This window comes from Bombus flavifrons, chromosome 9 (genome assembly GCF_040668555.2).
Source record: "Bombus flavifrons isolate JBK064 chromosome 9, iyBomFlav1_principal, whole genome shotgun sequence".
In the NCBI taxonomy this organism is placed as follows: domain Eukaryota; kingdom Metazoa; phylum Arthropoda; class Insecta; order Hymenoptera; family Apidae; genus Bombus; species Bombus flavifrons.
The window spans coordinates 9,004,840-9,023,580 of NC_138450.1; the positions used below are offsets into that span (position 1 = coordinate 9,004,840).

Here is an 18,741-nt window from a genome sequence, read left to right on the forward strand (position 1 = left end):
CGTCAAAAAGAGATAAAGCACTATGGATGTGTTACCATGGAGGTAAGGAAGTGATTTTATCGACTATACTGATTTCTACTGTAGTTAACAAAAATTTCGGCAAATATATATTTCAGAGAGGAAAGACAATTGTTTTATTACTTAATGATTTTATATACAAGTGAATTTATATACAAGTATTAATAACTAATATTTGCATATAGCCAGAATCTATAATTTACCATTTTAAAATATTTTATTTCAATGTAGGCACATCAATGAATTTTTATGTCTTTATTGTAATTTTTTTAACATTTAAATTCATGTGTTATCATATGTACTTCGATGAATACTTTTTCATGATTTTGCAATGCATAAGAAAAACGGTAAGGTTAAATAATGTTAAATAAAAATTTCCACGAAAGAGATCATGTTTTAATATTTTCATAATTTAACGTATACATTTAATCCGATTGTATGATATTACAGATTTTCATTTTCATAATGAAATACATATGATATATACCATGTACAATAAAGTCAACAGCATAGTTAACGTTTAAACTTTATTAAAACCAACAACATTAACAAGAACAACAAGAACAAATCATTCCTTCAGAAACAGTTCACAGAAACTCGATCTTACACAAAACTCAATCGTCCTGCCGCATGTCGCTCAACGACGTTGTATATCAGTTAGTTATGCACTCGTATAGAATGGTTCACATCATAAATGATCATTTGCCGGGAGACCTACGACATTAGTAACATGATTCAAATAATAATAGTCTCAAAATAATGAAAAACGCTTCGAATCAAACCTTCTAATTATAAAATGCATTAAACATTTGTCGTTAAGGGTCCAGTCATGATGCCGCTACGGTCGCTAAAAGCAGTGCAAGAAAACAAGCCAGCAAAACCATAGAATATGTAGTTATCAGTATGGTTATGAGGTTAGTAACATATGAAATACGCATTTCAGTCGAACGAGGGATAACATGTTCACAAGTATTCTTGCATTTTGTACTCTCACCTTCACAATTTGGGTCACGATCAACAGTGCGTGGTTTATCATCGGTCGATGTTATCGTTTCTTCCATATCGCACTTATTTTCATTTCCATCGTTCAGCGCCATTAAATTATTCTCAATATTTAACAAGGGAATATCCTCCTTAGCCTCGATGTTACTACTACAAGAAATGTTATTTGTTGCATCTTTTTTCAATAAAGCTTCTAGTTTTTCTATTTCCTTCTCGTGCTCGCATAAACTTGCCGCTGCTAATTGTAAATCATAAACAGCTTTGGAAAGATCGAGTTCTGGATTAGTATGCAAATCATTTCTCGTTTCTTCCGGTTCCACAAAGTTGTGGTCATCTTCTTTAGGAACTACATTTAATGCATCAGTGGTCCTTGATGAACTAGACAGATCATCATCGTTTGTGTCGTCTAGACTACAAGTAACGGAGTTACGAGTACTAGTATTGGGCGTCGTACTATCGGTTTCTATTTCAGAACGGTGCGACGTCAGCGAATTCTTTTGGCTTGAACGACTATCACGTAAGTGATCTGCTACGCTGCTGAACGCCTCCGCAATTAGTTTAACATTTTCGTCCGCGACACGAAGATAGAAGTCGAATGTATTATCGTCAGTCTTCTCAGAACATTCGTTCTCAGGATTAGCGAGGGTCTCCGTCAGTTTCTCTATGTTTTCTTTATCCGTATCTTCTTTATGATTCTCCGTATTATTTTCTGAATAATGACTACCTAAAGACTGTATATGTAATATGGAAGATTCCTCCGTTTTATTACTATCATTGACATCTGCTATTACAGGAAGCTCTGAAGGAACATTCGTTTCCTCAGTCAGTTTCACTTCCATATCGTCTTGTCCTTCGATCAAATTGACTAAATCTTGACATAGACGACTGTATGCCGTGAAATCGGTTTCCGTATCATGATTGGACGATTCATTTGATTTGCTCTGCTCGCAATTCTGCCAGAATTCATTGTTCAAGGCCTTTGATAGCATGTTATTAGATGTCACGGAATTCTGTGCTCTCGCATTATCCTCATTTTTATTACCATCTTGTATTCGAGTCGACGGTGAAACGTAAACACGCAGTTTCTTTCTATGCGCATTAGTAATTGGACGATTGCCATTTATATCAGTTTTAGAGTTCCTCAATAAACCATCAGTACGCCATCGATCGTAATCGGAGAGTTCACCATCGCTCACGACACGCCTATCGGATCGTACGGGTAACGATTTGATATCCATTATTGTGTTATTTATCTCGTCCTTAATATCTTGAAGATTAGGTTCTCTTCTAAGATGAATCCTATCGTGATTAATTAAACCGTACAGATTGGCGGATAAAGATCTAACCGCTCGTTTCTTCTTCGAACCAAAAGTGGTTTCCTGATCTGTAGTGATGCTGCATTTACTTTCAACGCTGCTTCTCGGCGTATTGGCATCCTTCCTGAGAGCTCGGTAAGCCAAGTCATCCGTAACAATGTCAGGCTCGCATTGCGGAATGTATGACGAACGTGGATGGTCTGGCTTAATCGGTGTAGTGTGTAAATAATCGCTTTCCGTAGCGGCCGTCACCGGCCCTAGAGGTATTCCAAACGGAGGTTGAGGATCAATCACCTTTAATGTGTTGTTAGCGTGATGAATGCTCCGATAAACGACATCATCTCGCGTTACGTCCGGTTCGTCTCGACGTGTTAGGTAATTCGCGCCATACAGATAATCATCAGTTGTATCTTTGCGTGACAAAATAGGCGAGGCTATCAGGTAGCTGATATTAGAGAGCGCAGATTGGCCGACCACTTCTGACAACGATGTAGGTCTCTCCTTTGGGTGCATTCTTCTGTAAGCCATATCGTCTTTCATTCTATCTATTGAATCTTCTGAAATAAATGGAACAGTATTATTTTTTGCTTGACGTAGGCTAAATTCTTCCATACTCCGTCGTTCTGCCCGGTCAAGGAGATCTTCGTCTCCAAGACGAAGGCTGTTATATATTGCTTCTAGCTCAGAAAGAGCATCTTCAAGATTCTTGGAACTTCTTTTCCTTTCTAACGTGTCTTGTTCACTAGTTATTTGTTTTTCTTCCTTTACTTCGGTTTTCATATTATCTACGAATGTAACATTTGGTAAATTATAAGAATCTTCTCTTACAATCTGTTTACTTGGTGATCTTGCGCAGGAACAATTTAAAGACTTAAAAGTAGGTGACGTAGAATTATTGCGCATATTTTTTATATAAGTAGTAGACAATCTATTTTCACGTATTTTGGTATCATAATTTTTAAAGCTTGAAGTAAGTTGATCATTGCGATCATTCCTCCTCTGACATTTCATTGCTTCCGTTTCTTTAAACAATGGTTCATCTATGTGTCTACCAGTTGAATTGTGTCTATTGTTCGTACATTCTGATAAATTACAAGTCTGCGTCGAGCTTACAGACAGAGACAATGGACGCCGTGGGCATTGTTTTATCGAGTCACACCGATTGATTTCGTTATTCGATTCGTAAGACCTTAAACTTTTTAAATGATCCTTGGTAACTTCGTGAATATCGTTCAATTTATCATGTAGAGTATCGTCGTATTTCGTCACACGATATTTCCCATTAAATGGAAAAGAATTACAACTATAGGTAAAAACTCGACAACGTGGGTTTCTTGGTGGAGGCTCGGGCGGAGAGGAACTTCGACTTGCAAATTGATGATTTGTCGTGTAATCGTATGGTTCAGCATAAATTGTATTAGCCGTGGGCGAATTGAAAATATAATTTTTCTCCTGATTTACGTGGTTCTTATTTTTGTGCAAAACATTTGGCTTTGCATAAGTATTATTCTGATTTAAATCTGTTATATATTGATCTGTCGGATATTTTGTAACATCAGTAGACGACCTTGCTTGCAAATTGGATGCAACCATTCCAGATTGTCGTAAGTTTTCAACAGATCTCTGTACAGGGAAGGTATTGCTATTAGAATAATTGATAAAACGTGGTGATTGTTGTGGAAGCTGAAATAATTCATTTGTATCCACAGCTACAGATGATTGTTCTTCATTCATGAAATCATGACTGTTATGCTTATTTGCTATATTATTTAGGTTTTCTGGGAACTTGTGACCTTCATCCCTTGATAAACGTTTTATATAACGTTCTGTTCGAGCTGCTCGACTTCTTCTACTGCAGAAACCATTTTTTTGTGTACTATGCCCAGCAATTTCATTTTGGTACCTTGTCAACGAATTACAAGATTTACGTGACTCTTCGTCTGAACTACTGTCTGCACAAATGCGATCCCGTTTTGCTTCCACTTGTGCTTTCAATTTATTTTTTCTCGCTTTCTTACTTAACCCATCTAATGAACCATCACTACTACGGGAGTTTAAAGAATCTCTTTGCATACTTGCTGTATCCACTGATTTTGCAGCAGTGTTATTTGAATCATTGATATTTAAATATTGATTTGAACTCTTTTCAACTGGATGAAGAACAACGTTATGTGATTTCCTATTAAATACTGTTCGAGGTCTCGGCTGCCTTGTACAATATACAATTTCTTCATCGTTTGAAGAACTATCATAATCCCTTATTGAAGATATTCGTTTCAAGATTCCACCAATCGACCACTTTTTTTCTTTCTTTTTGTCTGTAGAAGTAACTGCATTACAGACTGGTAAGCGTCGGGTTGGGGGTAATAGTCCATCCATTCTTAGAATGTCCTTTCCACTGATACTTCTCTTCTCCATCATGAATAAATAATTTATCTCATTAAATATATTATAATACCTAAAAAATGTAAGATTAATTAATATCTAAAATTCTAGAAACTTAATACTGTTTGGAAAAACACTACTTTTTAAATCTATGATTTAATGCATATTAATCTATAATTTTAGTATGTTGATATTAACATACATTAATTATATTAATAACTATAATAACTAGACTGTGGATATCTGTGCGAGTTTATATTTTTATGAACAAAATGAAGAAAATAGAACTTAAATAGAAATTTATTTCACCCAATAGATATTACAAGTATTTTACTAGGGATATTTTATGTATTTTTGCATTTCTCATAAATATATAAACATCTGCAGTCTAATAACACACACTCACAATTTCAACAATTACAATTACAACAATAATTTTACTTACGGATATATATGGATATGTATATGTACACAATATGTATAAATGCAGAAAATGTGTAAAGATGAGAATGCAAATACTTTGCTATAACCAATAAACAGATTAGATTTTATCGAAAGACAAATCTTCCATTTCCGATACCGATATGTTTATACAGTGAACACCTTGAAGCAAGGTTTCCATTATAAACAATTATATAGCATTGCGTGTATGTAGTATATAAATAGAATATTGTCTGCTAACCTCCATGCAGACGGTCGGCTGAATGATTCAGATAAGTATTAGGCGAAGGGCGAATTTTCTGTACATCTGCCAAAAATTTTCCCCTGTGCGAATTGAGAATGTCAGTCACAAAGTCCGTTCACGTTTCACAGCATAAAAAACGCGGTACTAAACTTAGGTCAGTACGTCCAGTGCAGTATTGATAACGCTGATAGGATCTCCACACCTCTTCTGCAGTCTTTCGCAATACGCTCGTTATCTTGACAGTTGAACTGTAAAAGCGGTGTCTCGACTTCACTTTTTCGTACGACAGTAAGTTTCTATGATTCTGAACGATTTAGAATAGAGATTCGGTTATGTTTAACGTTTAGAGCGGAGTGTATCTAGTTCGAGACATCTACGATCTGTAACTATCTTTGCCTGGCGCTCAGTTTGCGCTGCCATTACATGGACATCGACGAACGCGTATTACGCGTCGAACACAAAGAATACTGGTGGACTACGCGAAACTGACTCGAATCAGATCGAATCAGATATGAGAAGAGAAGGGATTCATCGTTTAGACCCCACCCATTACACCAATCTCCCCCCATACTCTCGCGCAGAATCACGCACGGTGAATCTTACACTCATCTTATGTACCCACGCACCATAGATGTACTTATATATTTACTTAGATGATCGTTTGGAATCATTATGACCGCGGATGTTTATGCTAGTGCATATTCTTATGGAAAATTAGTAATAAGGCGGAACAATTTATGGCAATGCATAGAAATTTGTTTTATCTGTGGCAGGTATCAAGTACATATAATTTCAACTATGCACTATTTGCTTTGAAAACAATATGTAAAAGTATACAAGAGCATAAACTTTTGAACTTTACTAACTAGGAGTAATTGATATTAACCAATCCGATATAATTATTAAATGGCATCAAAGATTTAATAATATTGGAGAAAATTTTCAATTTTAAAATTATATTATAAATACAAATATAAATATATATCAAGTTATAAATTAATTTTAACTTATAGAGATTATTAACAGAAGTTAATATCTAAAAAAATTTCAGGACCTATTGCAATTTAAATTATAAATCGTATGACTGATGAATATGTATATGTACATACATTTCTGCATGTATATCCACATATTACATTTTCATATTTCACATATTTTATTTACTTACTTTGACATATACTAAATGCATAAACATCTGCTAAGTATTGCTAAATGTTGCCTTAGTTTAACTTCAAATAATTTACTGCTTGCTATGCTTACACTATTTTATTATTGTTATAATACATAATATATATGTATGTTCTTGTGTTATGTACAAAGCAGATATGTGTACGTGCACTAAATGAAATAAGATTGGTTTTGTGAGAATGTGTTAATTCCTCCAGTGACAGTCACGTGATAGACTCTGGACAGCATTGGCTTATTATTATGCATCACCACAGACAAGATACGGGATAGACTTATAACTCAATGCACAACCATATCTGAAAGACTCCAGAGCCTCTTACCATTTTGGGATCATTTTGTCAACGCTACGAATGTTAAATTTAAATTCAGATTCAAATTTATATTCAGATTTCCAAATTCAAATTCAAATGTGTGGGATCCAATGAACTTAAGCATCTATTGTGTAGCTTCTAAGATTTTGATGTGTTTCATCTTGCTGATCTCACAGACATGATGTACTGAATACAACGATTTTGGTCTCAATTTATTACATATACAAAGCTCTGACGCACACAAAACACGTATACAAAATAAATACATTGATGTCAAAAATATTTATAAATAATATTGATTTCCTTGTTTCTATTGAATTGAATATAATTTCTATGTTCGCCGTAATAAATAGCAGAGGGCGTAGGAAACACTGATTTTTTCGAAGTCGATATTTCAGAACATGTAATACGAAGTTCACCTTATAAATCTCTTATTCTTTGGTTAGGATTGAAAGTAGAGGAATTTATGAAAGCGGTTCTTTTAACATAATTCCTTGTTTTTTTAACTGTAAAATGAAGTATGATACTTGTTACATAATTCTAAAGTTTGTTTTTTCCTTGAGATGCAATAAAGATTATCATACTTTGTACATCTTTTTCGTGAAAGCTATATACGATAAGCGATAATTGGATTTGTTAATCGTATTAAGTCACAGGAACCTTGAACTTACGACATCGAGTCGTTCTTGAGATTCAGCCTCAAATTGTATTGCATTCCAGATCTGAATTACGTCAGACTGAAACATATGATGAACTAAGAGGCAATATTATAAATAGAAATGCTTCGTATGCTTAGCTGACATTATAATCTGAGTTGAACTTTAACTTCTGTCTTTTTTTGAAATAGAAAAGTTTACATTTAATATATACTCAGAAATATCGATTAATTCATAAGATGAGATTAATGCATAAAGATAAATTAAATAATATAGCAAAAAAGGTATTAAGTATATACTTACTCCAGAGTAATCATACTGATTACTTTTTAACAAAGTCATGTAGCATTCGTTTTAAAATCGTAATCGCTTCTTGTAAGCACTTTGCGCTTTCATCACTCTAAATTGCATATAATTGTATAAGACCTACATTTCTCATATGTTCAACCAATTTGTTTGATGTGTATACAGGGTGTCTAAAAAAATTAGTGATATTTTCACTTCATTAAATAATTTAATATTAATTAGTTTCTATTGTTTATATTATCGATTGATTTGTTATTAGAATAGACCGAAAATGTTTATATAGCTTTACAGATTTACAGATTTTATGAAACTAAAAAAATGAAATTTTTTAATCTGTTCTACTTTTTTTTATTCACCTTTAGATTTATTTTACCATCTAAATATCATAAGGAGTACTTTCCCTTGGATACTTTGGACAGTTTTGAATACTTTTGTATATTATGAATATCCTGCAAATGTTTGCGAATTAAAATTTCTCATAAATGCATAAACCTACAATTTACAACAGTTTACTTTGTAGACAGAATTCAGGCAAATTTATATCATATCAAGACGTGGACATAATTGAAAAGAATTATTAGAGCATCACATAGTATTCTACGAAGCATCTGAAAAAGTGCGATTGTCACGTAGAACGCGAATTAACGTCGTCGTCCACGACATTCCTCTGTTTTAGAGAGTTGAATCGTTTGCCTTGATGCAACGATCGTTTACGAGAGTTCTGATAATACGTATAGTATCTACCATGTTAACTATAAGAAATAAAAATAAAATTTTCAATGTAAAAAATATAGAGAAATATAACTTGTGTCTTTTAATTAAACAAATTTATCAAAAAATTATTTGTTGTTAAGCATATCCTTTATTACTATTTTTTGAATGACTTATTTTACTTACTTTCGTATTATTAAGAGCTTCAGAAATTGAACCAGGAAATACACGAAAAATAAAAATATTTTTTATCACCATATTTAAAAGATTCACGCATTGAGCTGTATCTTCAGGTATTCAACGCCATTTACTCCCGCATCATTAAAAAACTTTAAAAGTATAACTGCAGGAAAGCATAAAAAGTTAAAATTTGTTTTATCAAGTTTAATTTATTTATTGCAATTAATAGAACTAATAAATTAAGTTAATGTCTACCATTATTGTAGACCTTAAACCAAAAATATCTTGTGCTAAAAAGTTTTAACCACCTTCATCTACAAATATCCATTCTATTTTCTCTTCTATTTTATCAAATGCTAAAGAATGGAACAAAGTCTCTCAGAGAACCGAATCTACTCTTCTATTTTCTTTCTCTCGCGCGCGCTTCGATCGAAACGTGCGTGAAATCCAATAACGTACGCGGATATTTTAAGAACGACTCGGAGAAAAAGATAATAATAATAAAAAGGAAAAAAACGGCTAAAAAGGTGAGTGCAACGTGTGTTTTGTGAAAGTTATGTCTCCAAGAATTGTTCGTTGAATAGCGCGTCAAGCGACCCGTTAAATGTCCCAAACGTTTTGGAGACCGTTTTATTTTTTCGAAATTAGGTATTTATGCTGCATGATTCGGGTCCAGAGAGCCATATACGGCTGGCAAAAGACACCAGACGTGATGTATACGTATGTACCTCATCGATGCAGCAAGGAGAAAGCTGCTTTCAGCGTTAATTCAGGACAAGTACCTTTATTTTACATGCGGCAAAAACTCCATAGGCGAAAAAATCGACGTGGCGCCGATTAACATGGCTCGAAATAGCGGTGCCGATCTTTTTATAGCATGGCGGCTGTCTATTTATACCTGGAAGTATGTTTAATCGTCACGCAAAGGGAAATACGTAATTTTCGGATGCCTGAAAAATTGGAACGGAGTAAATTGACTTAACGTTAAAGTATAACATTAGTGAGCATAATAAATAAATGCTTCCTTGAAAAATCGTCGTTTCATTGAAATAATAATAGCCTGATCGCTGGGTCGAATAATGTTTAAACAAATTTCACACGGAGTATGAGTGAAGTTTTCGTTAAGAATTTCCCTGTTTTTTTCTTTTTTTTTTAATCTCGAGTTTATTTAGCTTGCGATGTTTGGTTCCAAATACGTGACCAGACGATTGTTTTAAAGAACATATTTATAAAACGCGAAGAACGCCAGGGAGAAATTTGAAGAACTAGAGTAAAGCAATTTCTTTACGTTTTTATGAATTGGTTTGTATTGGTAAAAAATTCCAAGCATCCCGTTCTTATGAAACACCCTGCACTTGCTACTACACAAGATTTTCTAGTGCAAAAGCGAACTGTAATAGATATCCGAGGATGACGTGTGATATGAATATTTGTAGATACTATATCATTTTGATTATTGATGTCAATATCAGTACTACAAGATTATCATTATCGGAGGTTATACTACAAAATATTAATGCTAATGTTAATACTGCAGTTTACCATTAATATTAGTAAAAAAGTATTACTGTTAATATCGTTTAACCGTAGCTAATTGTAAAGATAATGAAACGTTACGGATTCTTATAAAATATCATGATTAAAAATTTCAGAAAGCACAAGTCGAAAGAACTGGAGCCGTGAAAGTCTTAAGGATATTAATTGAGACAGCCTATAGAAATGGCAGTCGCTCCATGATTGCAGGGTCAAATGATGACAAGGACAACAATCGTATGAGTGTTAAGCTTTTTCGTTTATTGAAAATATCTCTGTAAAACGTGTGTATATTGTGGCCGGGCGAGGTAAGCCGACAAAACCGAATCTTTTTTTTTCGACAACGAAACGAAATCGGGTAGCAAACGAAGGAATACGGTGAAGACATTGAAAACAATAATAGAGTCGAATTGTTATTTAGTTATCTACATAAGTAAAGGACGAATCAACGATGCATTCGCTTACTTTTCTTTTTTTCTCTTTTTTTTCGTTTAATCTTAGTATATTAATTATATTATGTATAACAAAGCGGTAACAACTTGTTAATTGTAACTATTACGGTAATAATCGTTTACTTTATATAATTACAATAATGTAATGTAAGGATGATCGTTAACTAATCGATAACAAACGAATCGTTTCCTCCTCCATCCTTCCTTCGTCTTGATCATCATATTATCCTCGTCACTTCCTTGAACTTCGTCTTTTCCCCCTATTTTTCTTCTTTTATTTTTTATCTTTATTTTCATTTTATTATTATTTTCTTTGAAATCCGATATCGGTCTTCAGCTAAATCGTTTCGTTATTTTGTTCGTACAATCCCCTCTTTCGTATTAATTATTTAACAACAGTTTTTTTATCCCTTTTATTATTTGCTCTTTAATTTAATAATCATAGTAAACATAGTAATTATTTATAATATTGTGCAAATAATCCATATTTTTATTTTGTTTAATAGTAATGAATGTCATTCAACGGAGGAGCTCTTCTACGTTCTCTCTTTCTCTCTCTCATTTTCTCGCCCTTTCGCACTCTTCTCGCTTACTCGCTCCCTTTCTCTCTCTCTCTTTCGCGCGCTCTCGTTCATTCTTTCACGCATACACGCTCTTTCGCACGCACTCTGTCTCGATGTCTCTCTTTGCTTGCTCGCGCGCATTCACGACACGCAATTGCGCATGCGCGCCGCCGGCGCGGTGCACAAGCGCGAGCACTCACGGAGCACGCATTTGAATGGACGATCCTTCGCGCGTAATGTTTTTTTCGACAGCTAGCTCGTTAAAATTGGATCTTTTTTTTGGTTTCTTAGCACATTTCGTCTATCTAGCTTGTTGACCCATGGCAGTTGCTTGATCATTATACTGGCCGACAGGCTCCGCAGCTTGACACTTTACTCAATTATTCTCTGTATATATCTTTTTTAAATCTTTCTTTGTTTAGCCCAACTCTAGGATTTTTTCTGCTTCGTATCTTCTCCTCTTTCTTTTTTTTTTTTTAGTAGCTTTTGTGTACTCATCAGTTAGTTTTATTATCTGACGACGTTTAGGTTAATGAGTTTCGAGAGTTTTCGAGACACTACAAAGCCTTTTTTGTTTTTTTTTTGTTCGCTATCCGTTTAAGAAAATTTCGTGCATTTACGATTAGTTAACTTAGTTTCATTTCTTCTTTATACAATGCGTAACGGCAGTATCGTCCACGGAGAAAGTACGTTTAAATCTCGTCTTACCTCGCTTAACGAAGGAAAGCCCTATATGTATATATATATATTTTTTTTTTGTTCTTTAATATCTTACAGCCGTCGTCGCGCAAAAGCTGGTATTTAATGTACGTTTATTTTTTGTTTCTGGTAAAACGAAAATCAATGAAGCACACCACGCATACTCTTCCACCCCCCTCCCCCTCGTTCCTTTTCGCAGCCATAGCAAATGTTTTGGCCGATCGAACGAATATTTTTTTCACCGTTCCCGAGCATGTTTTTGTTCCGAGCGTTACGCTCAAACGAATTTTCTGGCAACCCTTCGAGACGCGTGTGTTCCCGATCTTCTTACGATTTTCTCTTTTCGATACGACCGTAGATTAAACGGGCCGAATGTTAACAGGCTTACCAACGATCGGTAAACGCGATTGAAAACCGGGGAAGTTGCGATTCAATCGAACATTCGATCACGAAAAATCTAGATCACAGTCTTCACGTTCGCGAGATAAAAAGCACTGTGTGTATGTGTATCCGGACAAAAAGGAGAAAAGAAGAAGAAGAAGAAGAAGAAGAAACGATGTTCATTTGGCGTGCCTCTCGGGGAAGAACGATTCCTACAGAATCCGAAAGATCCGTTTATCGTTAAAAAGAGGCCAGTGTGTTTTGGAACACTTTCCGCGCGATTGCACCTCGTTTCGTTCGTCACGCCCTGTTTACATATTTTTTTTACTTCCTTCCTTTCTTTCTTTCTAACGTTTGTCGTGTGTCTCGAGAATTTTATTGCTTCTAGAAGTTCGCGGTTGCCCATTCGACAAAGTAGTATCGAAAATATATATGTATATTATATGCGTACAAACCATTTGATTATTATCGAATTATTTGCACATATTACAGCACGGGAGGGGTTCAAAACATAAAAAGGGGCGAGAGGGGGTATCGGAGTAATTAGACAGTGAGCCGGACGGACCATCAGATACGTCGTACTTCGATAGAAGAAGGATCGACGAGTTGAATGAATTTCGTCGTCGATCGATCTCGTGCCTCGATTCGTTTCGTTTCGTCGTCGTCGCCGTTCATCGTGCTCCGTGTTATGTTAGGTTATGTCATACGTTATACCGGATGCATTTTACCGTATCGTTTGTCGCGATCGTTTTGACCTCTACAACTTTCGAATAACGTGCGCCTACAAAAAGAAAAATTCGAAGTTTCTCGTCAAGTATATACGCGAACAGCAACGGCGTTACAATGCATGTATGCATTTTTTAGTTTTTAGGCGTAATCCGTGTTTCTGCTTTTTCGTTGCAGAGAGATTACCGAAGATAATAGATATGATGAGCGGATGAATACCCGATTGATAATCGATGTGATTGTGCAGATATATTGCATTGGGATATTATCGGAATCGTCTCAAAGAGAGATTCAGAGCGTAAGAAAGCCGAGTCTCGGAAGAAACGAAGAACGACGACCTCTTCCGAACGAACGAGTCGCGAGGACGCAGCCACGCGCATGCGTATACTTTGAAGCGTACTCACGAAAAGGATCATCGAATGGCCCGCGACGAGAATCGTGAAATGCAATTATAATATACGTAGAAAAGGTACGAGGACATTAATATCGGACAGGCTTCTCTAAAATACTTTGACAAAGCGGACTCGACACCGATAGTGTGTGAATTATTTGTACGATTAATTTACAATGATCCTCACCCTCTTGAGCCTTCGTAGCTTAAAATAATGAACATTTGTTTTTTTTCTTTGTCTGCTTTTTCCATAATTCCCCGTTATTTCTCGCGTTGTTCCTGCATTTAACCTCATCATACCTACGTTTCCCTTAACCTCATCTTTCTTTCTTTTTTTCTGTCCAGCTTGTAACAAATTTACACCATTTTCTAGCTCACAGAACGTCCGTAACCATACCGCTTTCGTTATGTCCTCGTCGTCGTTCCTGCCACACATTTCAAATACAATCCTTCGAGCGAGCTGCGAGTTTCTTTGCCACGTTACGTCCGTTTTCGACCAGCGAGAACGATTCTATGTTCGTTTATTATCGCGTCTCCGCCGCCGCTAGCGCGACACCTGTTTCCGGTTAAGACAACATGGACAACGCGGTGTCGCTCCTCTTTCCTTTTCCCATCATCTCTTACTTTCTCTATTCCATTCCGGAACGCGGATGTAAACGTAGAAAAATAACGATCGCGCAATCCGCGTTAACACACACACGCACACACATTATAGTTCATTTTTGTCCTCTGTGTTGTTGCTTCGCTAACGCACGCCCGTTGCGCGCCAAATCGAGATTAGCTTCTTTCGTGTACGTACCTACGTGTATAATATACGTTGATCTGTACTTTTTTTTTTATGGCAAAATGAACCGTGCATCGCTATCATCGTTGATAGACGCGTTCCGACGAACTCTCGTTTGTCCCCGTGTGCATACTGTTTGCAACGCGTTTCTCGATTTATTTCACGCGATCTATGCGATCGTATGTTGCGTGAGAACGATGCAATTGAGGTTATTCACCCGTGATAGAATCATATGCCATGGTTAACGGTCATTGAGAATTTCGTTCGATGTGTATCGATTTACTTTCCTCAATCGTGACACAGTTCTATCTAGCCATATGGCAGATAGGATCGTACTATCCGCGAGATTAGGCACACGATCTTTCACGAGGTTCTTAAGCACGTAAACCCGTTCGAAATCGAGCTACAAACTCGGACGATTCCTTTCTTCTACGAAACATCGATTCTTTTTTTAATTATTTCAAATATACCGAATTTTCTTCTTAAATATTTATATTGCGATTCGTACCGAAAGAAAGTGTATGTTGCTTCGTCGGTGTCGTTAATCGTTATTGTCCTTGGACAATCGTGCAGCTTCTCGAATCGCAAACGGAAATTGTTCAGGATACCTTTTGGGCGTTTGTTACCTCTTATGGAGATAATTCGTATTTGATAATTCAACGGAAACTATGTACTAAATATTTTAAATAACCAACATTAAAATAATCATTTAAAATCTTAACAATTTCTTTTTTCAAAACTTAACGTCTTGATTTGGCATCTATTGTTAAACTATGTAGAATGACACAACTTTCTCGCTCAGAGAAATTAATTTATAACATGGATTAACTAAAACATGAATGAATCCTTAGATTTAAATTTTATCTTTGGAAAATGTGAATTATATTCAAATATGTATAAAAAATTGTTTTAAGTAGACGTTATATTGCTTTGGAACATATACAACTTTGAAGATATGAAATTATTAACAAAAAATGTACTGGTTAACAATCGATATGGCGAGTTCAGTATTTATCAGAATCTAATAATCTTATTAACACTGTACTGGATCGGAATTAAAATTTCGAATGATATAACAATCATAAAATCATCAACAATGATAAACTGAATATTTATATCGTTTTTGCAATTCGTAATATTTTAATAATTTTCCAATATGAAAATGACAAAACATTTAATTCGATAAAATATACTCATCTTCACTAACAAATAAATACAATTTTAAATCTCAAAGTTGCCTAATTATATTACTGATATAACAAGTATTTCACCATAATAATTGAGAGTTAAATATCTATTAGAAATATAACTTGAAAACGAGCCAAAAACAGTTGTGCCCAATTCTACGTTATCAACCGAGTTAATCGTTAATTCTTTCAGCCTATTTAAACGTGCGGCGTTTTACTCATTTAAAAGATATACTACGCGTACTGCGAGACGGGTTTACGGGCGCACGGTTGTCGATTACAATTATTCGAATAACGTTACACTATTATGTATATTCATTTATTCCAAAGCGCATCACTACGTCGTGTAAGATTGTGTCTGTGTAAGTTTTTTGCAAATGTGTAAGTATCTAGCTGATGATGATTGCGAAATTTGTATTCGCCACACCTTCCCCCTCTCTGTTCCTCTTTGGCAAGAATATTGTTCATAGATTTGTAAAAAAAAGGGATAGTCACATTTTCATCAACAATTATCAACATAACAATGAAAACTCATAGGGAAAAAGATTTTGAATCTAGATACATAACTGTTTTACCGACTGACTTACTCCAATCGTATTTTTCCCTAAATCGCTCTATGCGAGTAATTCTTATTAGATCTTTTAAATAAATAGTAATTATATGACTAAATATTAAAATAAATATTAAAGTCGTCAAACTGTTATAATATATGGATATTAAATGTCGAAGTGCAGAGACGAAGAACAGAGAAGCAGAGGGTCAGATAAAATAAAGCCACGCGATCGGATGTTCGCGCATCGTATTGCGCAAAATTTGTTCAAGCCGAGCGAATGTAGTAAACTACGCGTACATTTCACATTATTAACATTCTTGTTCACCATCATCATCATCATTATCATCATCATAATCATCAACATCATCATTTATAATCGTTATCTTAATCGTTCTATGATCATCCTCACTATTATCGTCAGTTATGATCAGCATCTTCATCAATGTCTTCGTTTTCTCCATTGTTCCGTCGTTCTTTTCTCGTATTCTTCTTTCTTTTCTGTTCAGTTTCAGGTTCAGAAAACTCTCTCGTCTTTATACACCACTGTACGATGACCAGAATAACGGATCAAAATGTCACCCACGAACCTCGACCGCAGCGAATCAACATTGATTTTTACATTTTTATAGATTTTCTATAACCTTCCTCTTCTTCGTTTGTTGTGTTTATCAGCGAATTGGCGAGTCGCTGTTCAAAACCATGTAAAAAATCCAATATACGCGGGTAAAATTTTACTAATCGGCTATGTACCGTGTTAATTTTTGTTTCCTCTAGAGTAGATGAGAAACGATCGCTGATCTCTTGTTTTCTTTCTCTGTTTTGTGAACGCGGCAATATTAACTATCTCGCCGTAGAACGCAGGTCTTCGTTTCAATGTCGGTCACGCGAAAAGATGATTCTTTGCTTTCGTTTCATTGCGTTTCGAGTACGCGTGCATATAACGCAGCTGGCGCGGATCGTCATCGTCATCGTCATCGTACGATCTCTAAAAGAAGAAGAACGGTAAGGAATGCCGTAACGAAGTCCATCGAGGGCAGGAATTCTGAGTACGTTGCAACGTGAACCGTCGAGTCCTGATTTGTTTTTTGAAGGGGGGGAAGTTGACTCGAAGATTACGTTGTTCATAGTCGAGTACACTTCTCTATACACCGACTATCGTTATACTCTTTGTATGTGTTCTTCTCTGTTATCAGTTCTTGCCCTTCGATTCCTCTTCGTATGTCCATCCTTATCTTCGTTTCGTAGCCAAATCCTATTATATTCGATCACGGTTTCTTCCATAAATATTCCTCCGCGGAACGAGAGAACCGAGCCAATCCCAACAACGAGCACGGACGATGGGTGTACGCGGTATCAGCAGTCTATGTTTCTCTCTGTCGTCTCACTATTCGCGCCCCATTCTCGAACGACTCGCCCAGAAAAACCAAAATGAAACATCCTGTGTTCTGTTCCCTCATGTGTCCCATTTCTCGCTCTTGTGTGTTCATCAGCTAGCGACGTGTCTTCCAACGATCGTAGCGTTTACAATGGATTTAAAGGCAACTCGTTGGAGGAATGTATTTTTTTTTTTCTTAATATTTTGTTTATACAACTATAAGGCTGTCGATGGAGAGCGCGCGCGAGGTCCGTGAGGCCGCTGCTCTCCGCGAGCAGTATTAGCGCGTCTGTTATAATTCTATAGTTGTTAGTCGTGGTGGCGCTTACTACGACGGTGGCGGTGCTTGGGACGTCGTGGACGCCGATCAGACGTCCGCGGTTCTCGAGGTTACGCTCGGCGATCGGCTATGTATGACGACTCTGTGGCCATTTTTCGTCACGAAACCGTCGCTCTCGACCAAGACCGCGGTTTGTCTGACCCGTGGATCGGTGTCAGCGTCGTCGCTTTCTTCGCTTGGTCCGCCTAGACGTTGTTGCTTGTGCTTTCTCCAGGCGTTCTGAATCAGACGCGCGCAATACTCCTCACGCTGGCGCCACAGAGTCGAGGAAACTGGTTCGTAACCAGCCTCACCTGGACGCGTCTGAACCTCGATCTCTGCCGACTCCTCGATCGGATTACCCTTGCGCGCGAAGAAGTCTTTCGTGAGAGCATCCAGAATGTCTACGCAGAACATCATATCCCCCTTGCATATTGGGATGTCCATAGATACGATCTTGTACTTGTTTGGCTTGTGTATCTGTAACGGCGGCTCCAGCACGTCCAAGAAATCGGACAGCTGATCGTATCTGATGTACTGCGTTCCATCTGGGTCGAACTGTTGCCAGATCTCGTAGTACATGTCGTAGTCGTCATCCGTCAGACCCTCCTGCACATCCTCGGTAGCTTGGGAGTAATTCTCCAAGATCACGGCGATGTACATGTTTATCACGATCAAGAAGCTGATCACCAGGTACGAGAGAAGATAGGCGATACCGATCGTGGACGAACCACAGTTGCCCGGATATCCTATCTCGTTGTTCGGTTCCTGGCAGTCCTCCTCATTTATTATACCGTCGAGGACGCCATCCCAACCGGCAGACGTTGACATCTAGACGAATTCAAGAATTTTTATGTAATGATTTTGTTGCAAAAATTCAGTTTATTTAGCTGTATGACATTATTCAGTATTTCATCACAAAAATGTAAGAATTACACGCAAAGAATTTATTATAAAATAATACAAAACACGTTGCAGCGTCTTTCATACTGAAGCATACTTGGAAAATTATGTTTCAAT

General features: G+C 36.4%; 2 protein-coding genes across 36 annotated transcripts in view; both read right to left on the reverse strand.

Moving 5' to 3' along the window:
- Positions 1 to 531: 531 nt before the first annotated feature.
- On the reverse strand, positions 532 to 5,913 carry LOC138183201 (uncharacterized). Of its 4 annotated transcripts, none has more exons than XM_069119863.1 (4): positions 5,404 to 5,913; positions 5,167 to 5,324; positions 1,013 to 4,794; positions 532 to 732 (listed from the first exon to the last, which is right to left on the reverse strand). In XM_069119863.1, the coding sequence occupies exons 3-4, from the start codon at positions 4,755 to 4,757 to the stop codon at positions 707 to 709; spliced, it is 3,771 nt and encodes a 1,256-aa protein (XP_068975964.1). In that variant the 5' UTR covers positions 4,758 to 4,794; positions 5,167 to 5,324; positions 5,404 to 5,913; the 3' UTR covers positions 532 to 706. The 4 variants fall into 4 exon arrangements, with proteins under 4 accessions (XP_068975964.1, XP_068975963.1, XP_068975961.1 ...); XM_069119862.1 differs by having other exon boundaries at positions 801 to 4,794; XM_069119860.1 differs by having other exon boundaries at positions 532 to 4,794; positions 5,167 to 5,244; positions 5,404 to 5,912.
- A 4,618-nt stretch (positions 5,914 to 10,531) lies between these two features.
- para (sodium voltage-gated channel paralytic) overlaps positions 10,532 to 18,741 on the reverse strand; it is a 69,632-nt gene continuing 61,422 nt past the window's right edge. For all 32 annotated transcript variants that reach the window (XM_069119826.1, XM_069119846.1, XM_069119847.1 and 29 more), the window contains one exon: positions 10,532 to 18,552. In XM_069119826.1, coding sequence (XP_068975927.1) covers positions 17,770 to 18,552 — 783 coding nt within the window. In that variant the 3' untranslated portion in view covers positions 10,532 to 17,769. The remainder of the gene's footprint in view (positions 18,553 to 18,741) is intronic.

Excerpts from the sequence above, each read along its gene's own strand:
- LOC138183201 (XM_069119861.1), bottom strand. The coding sequence starts at position 4,757 with ATGATGGAGAAGAGAAGTATCAGTGGAAAGGACATTCTAAGAATGGAT.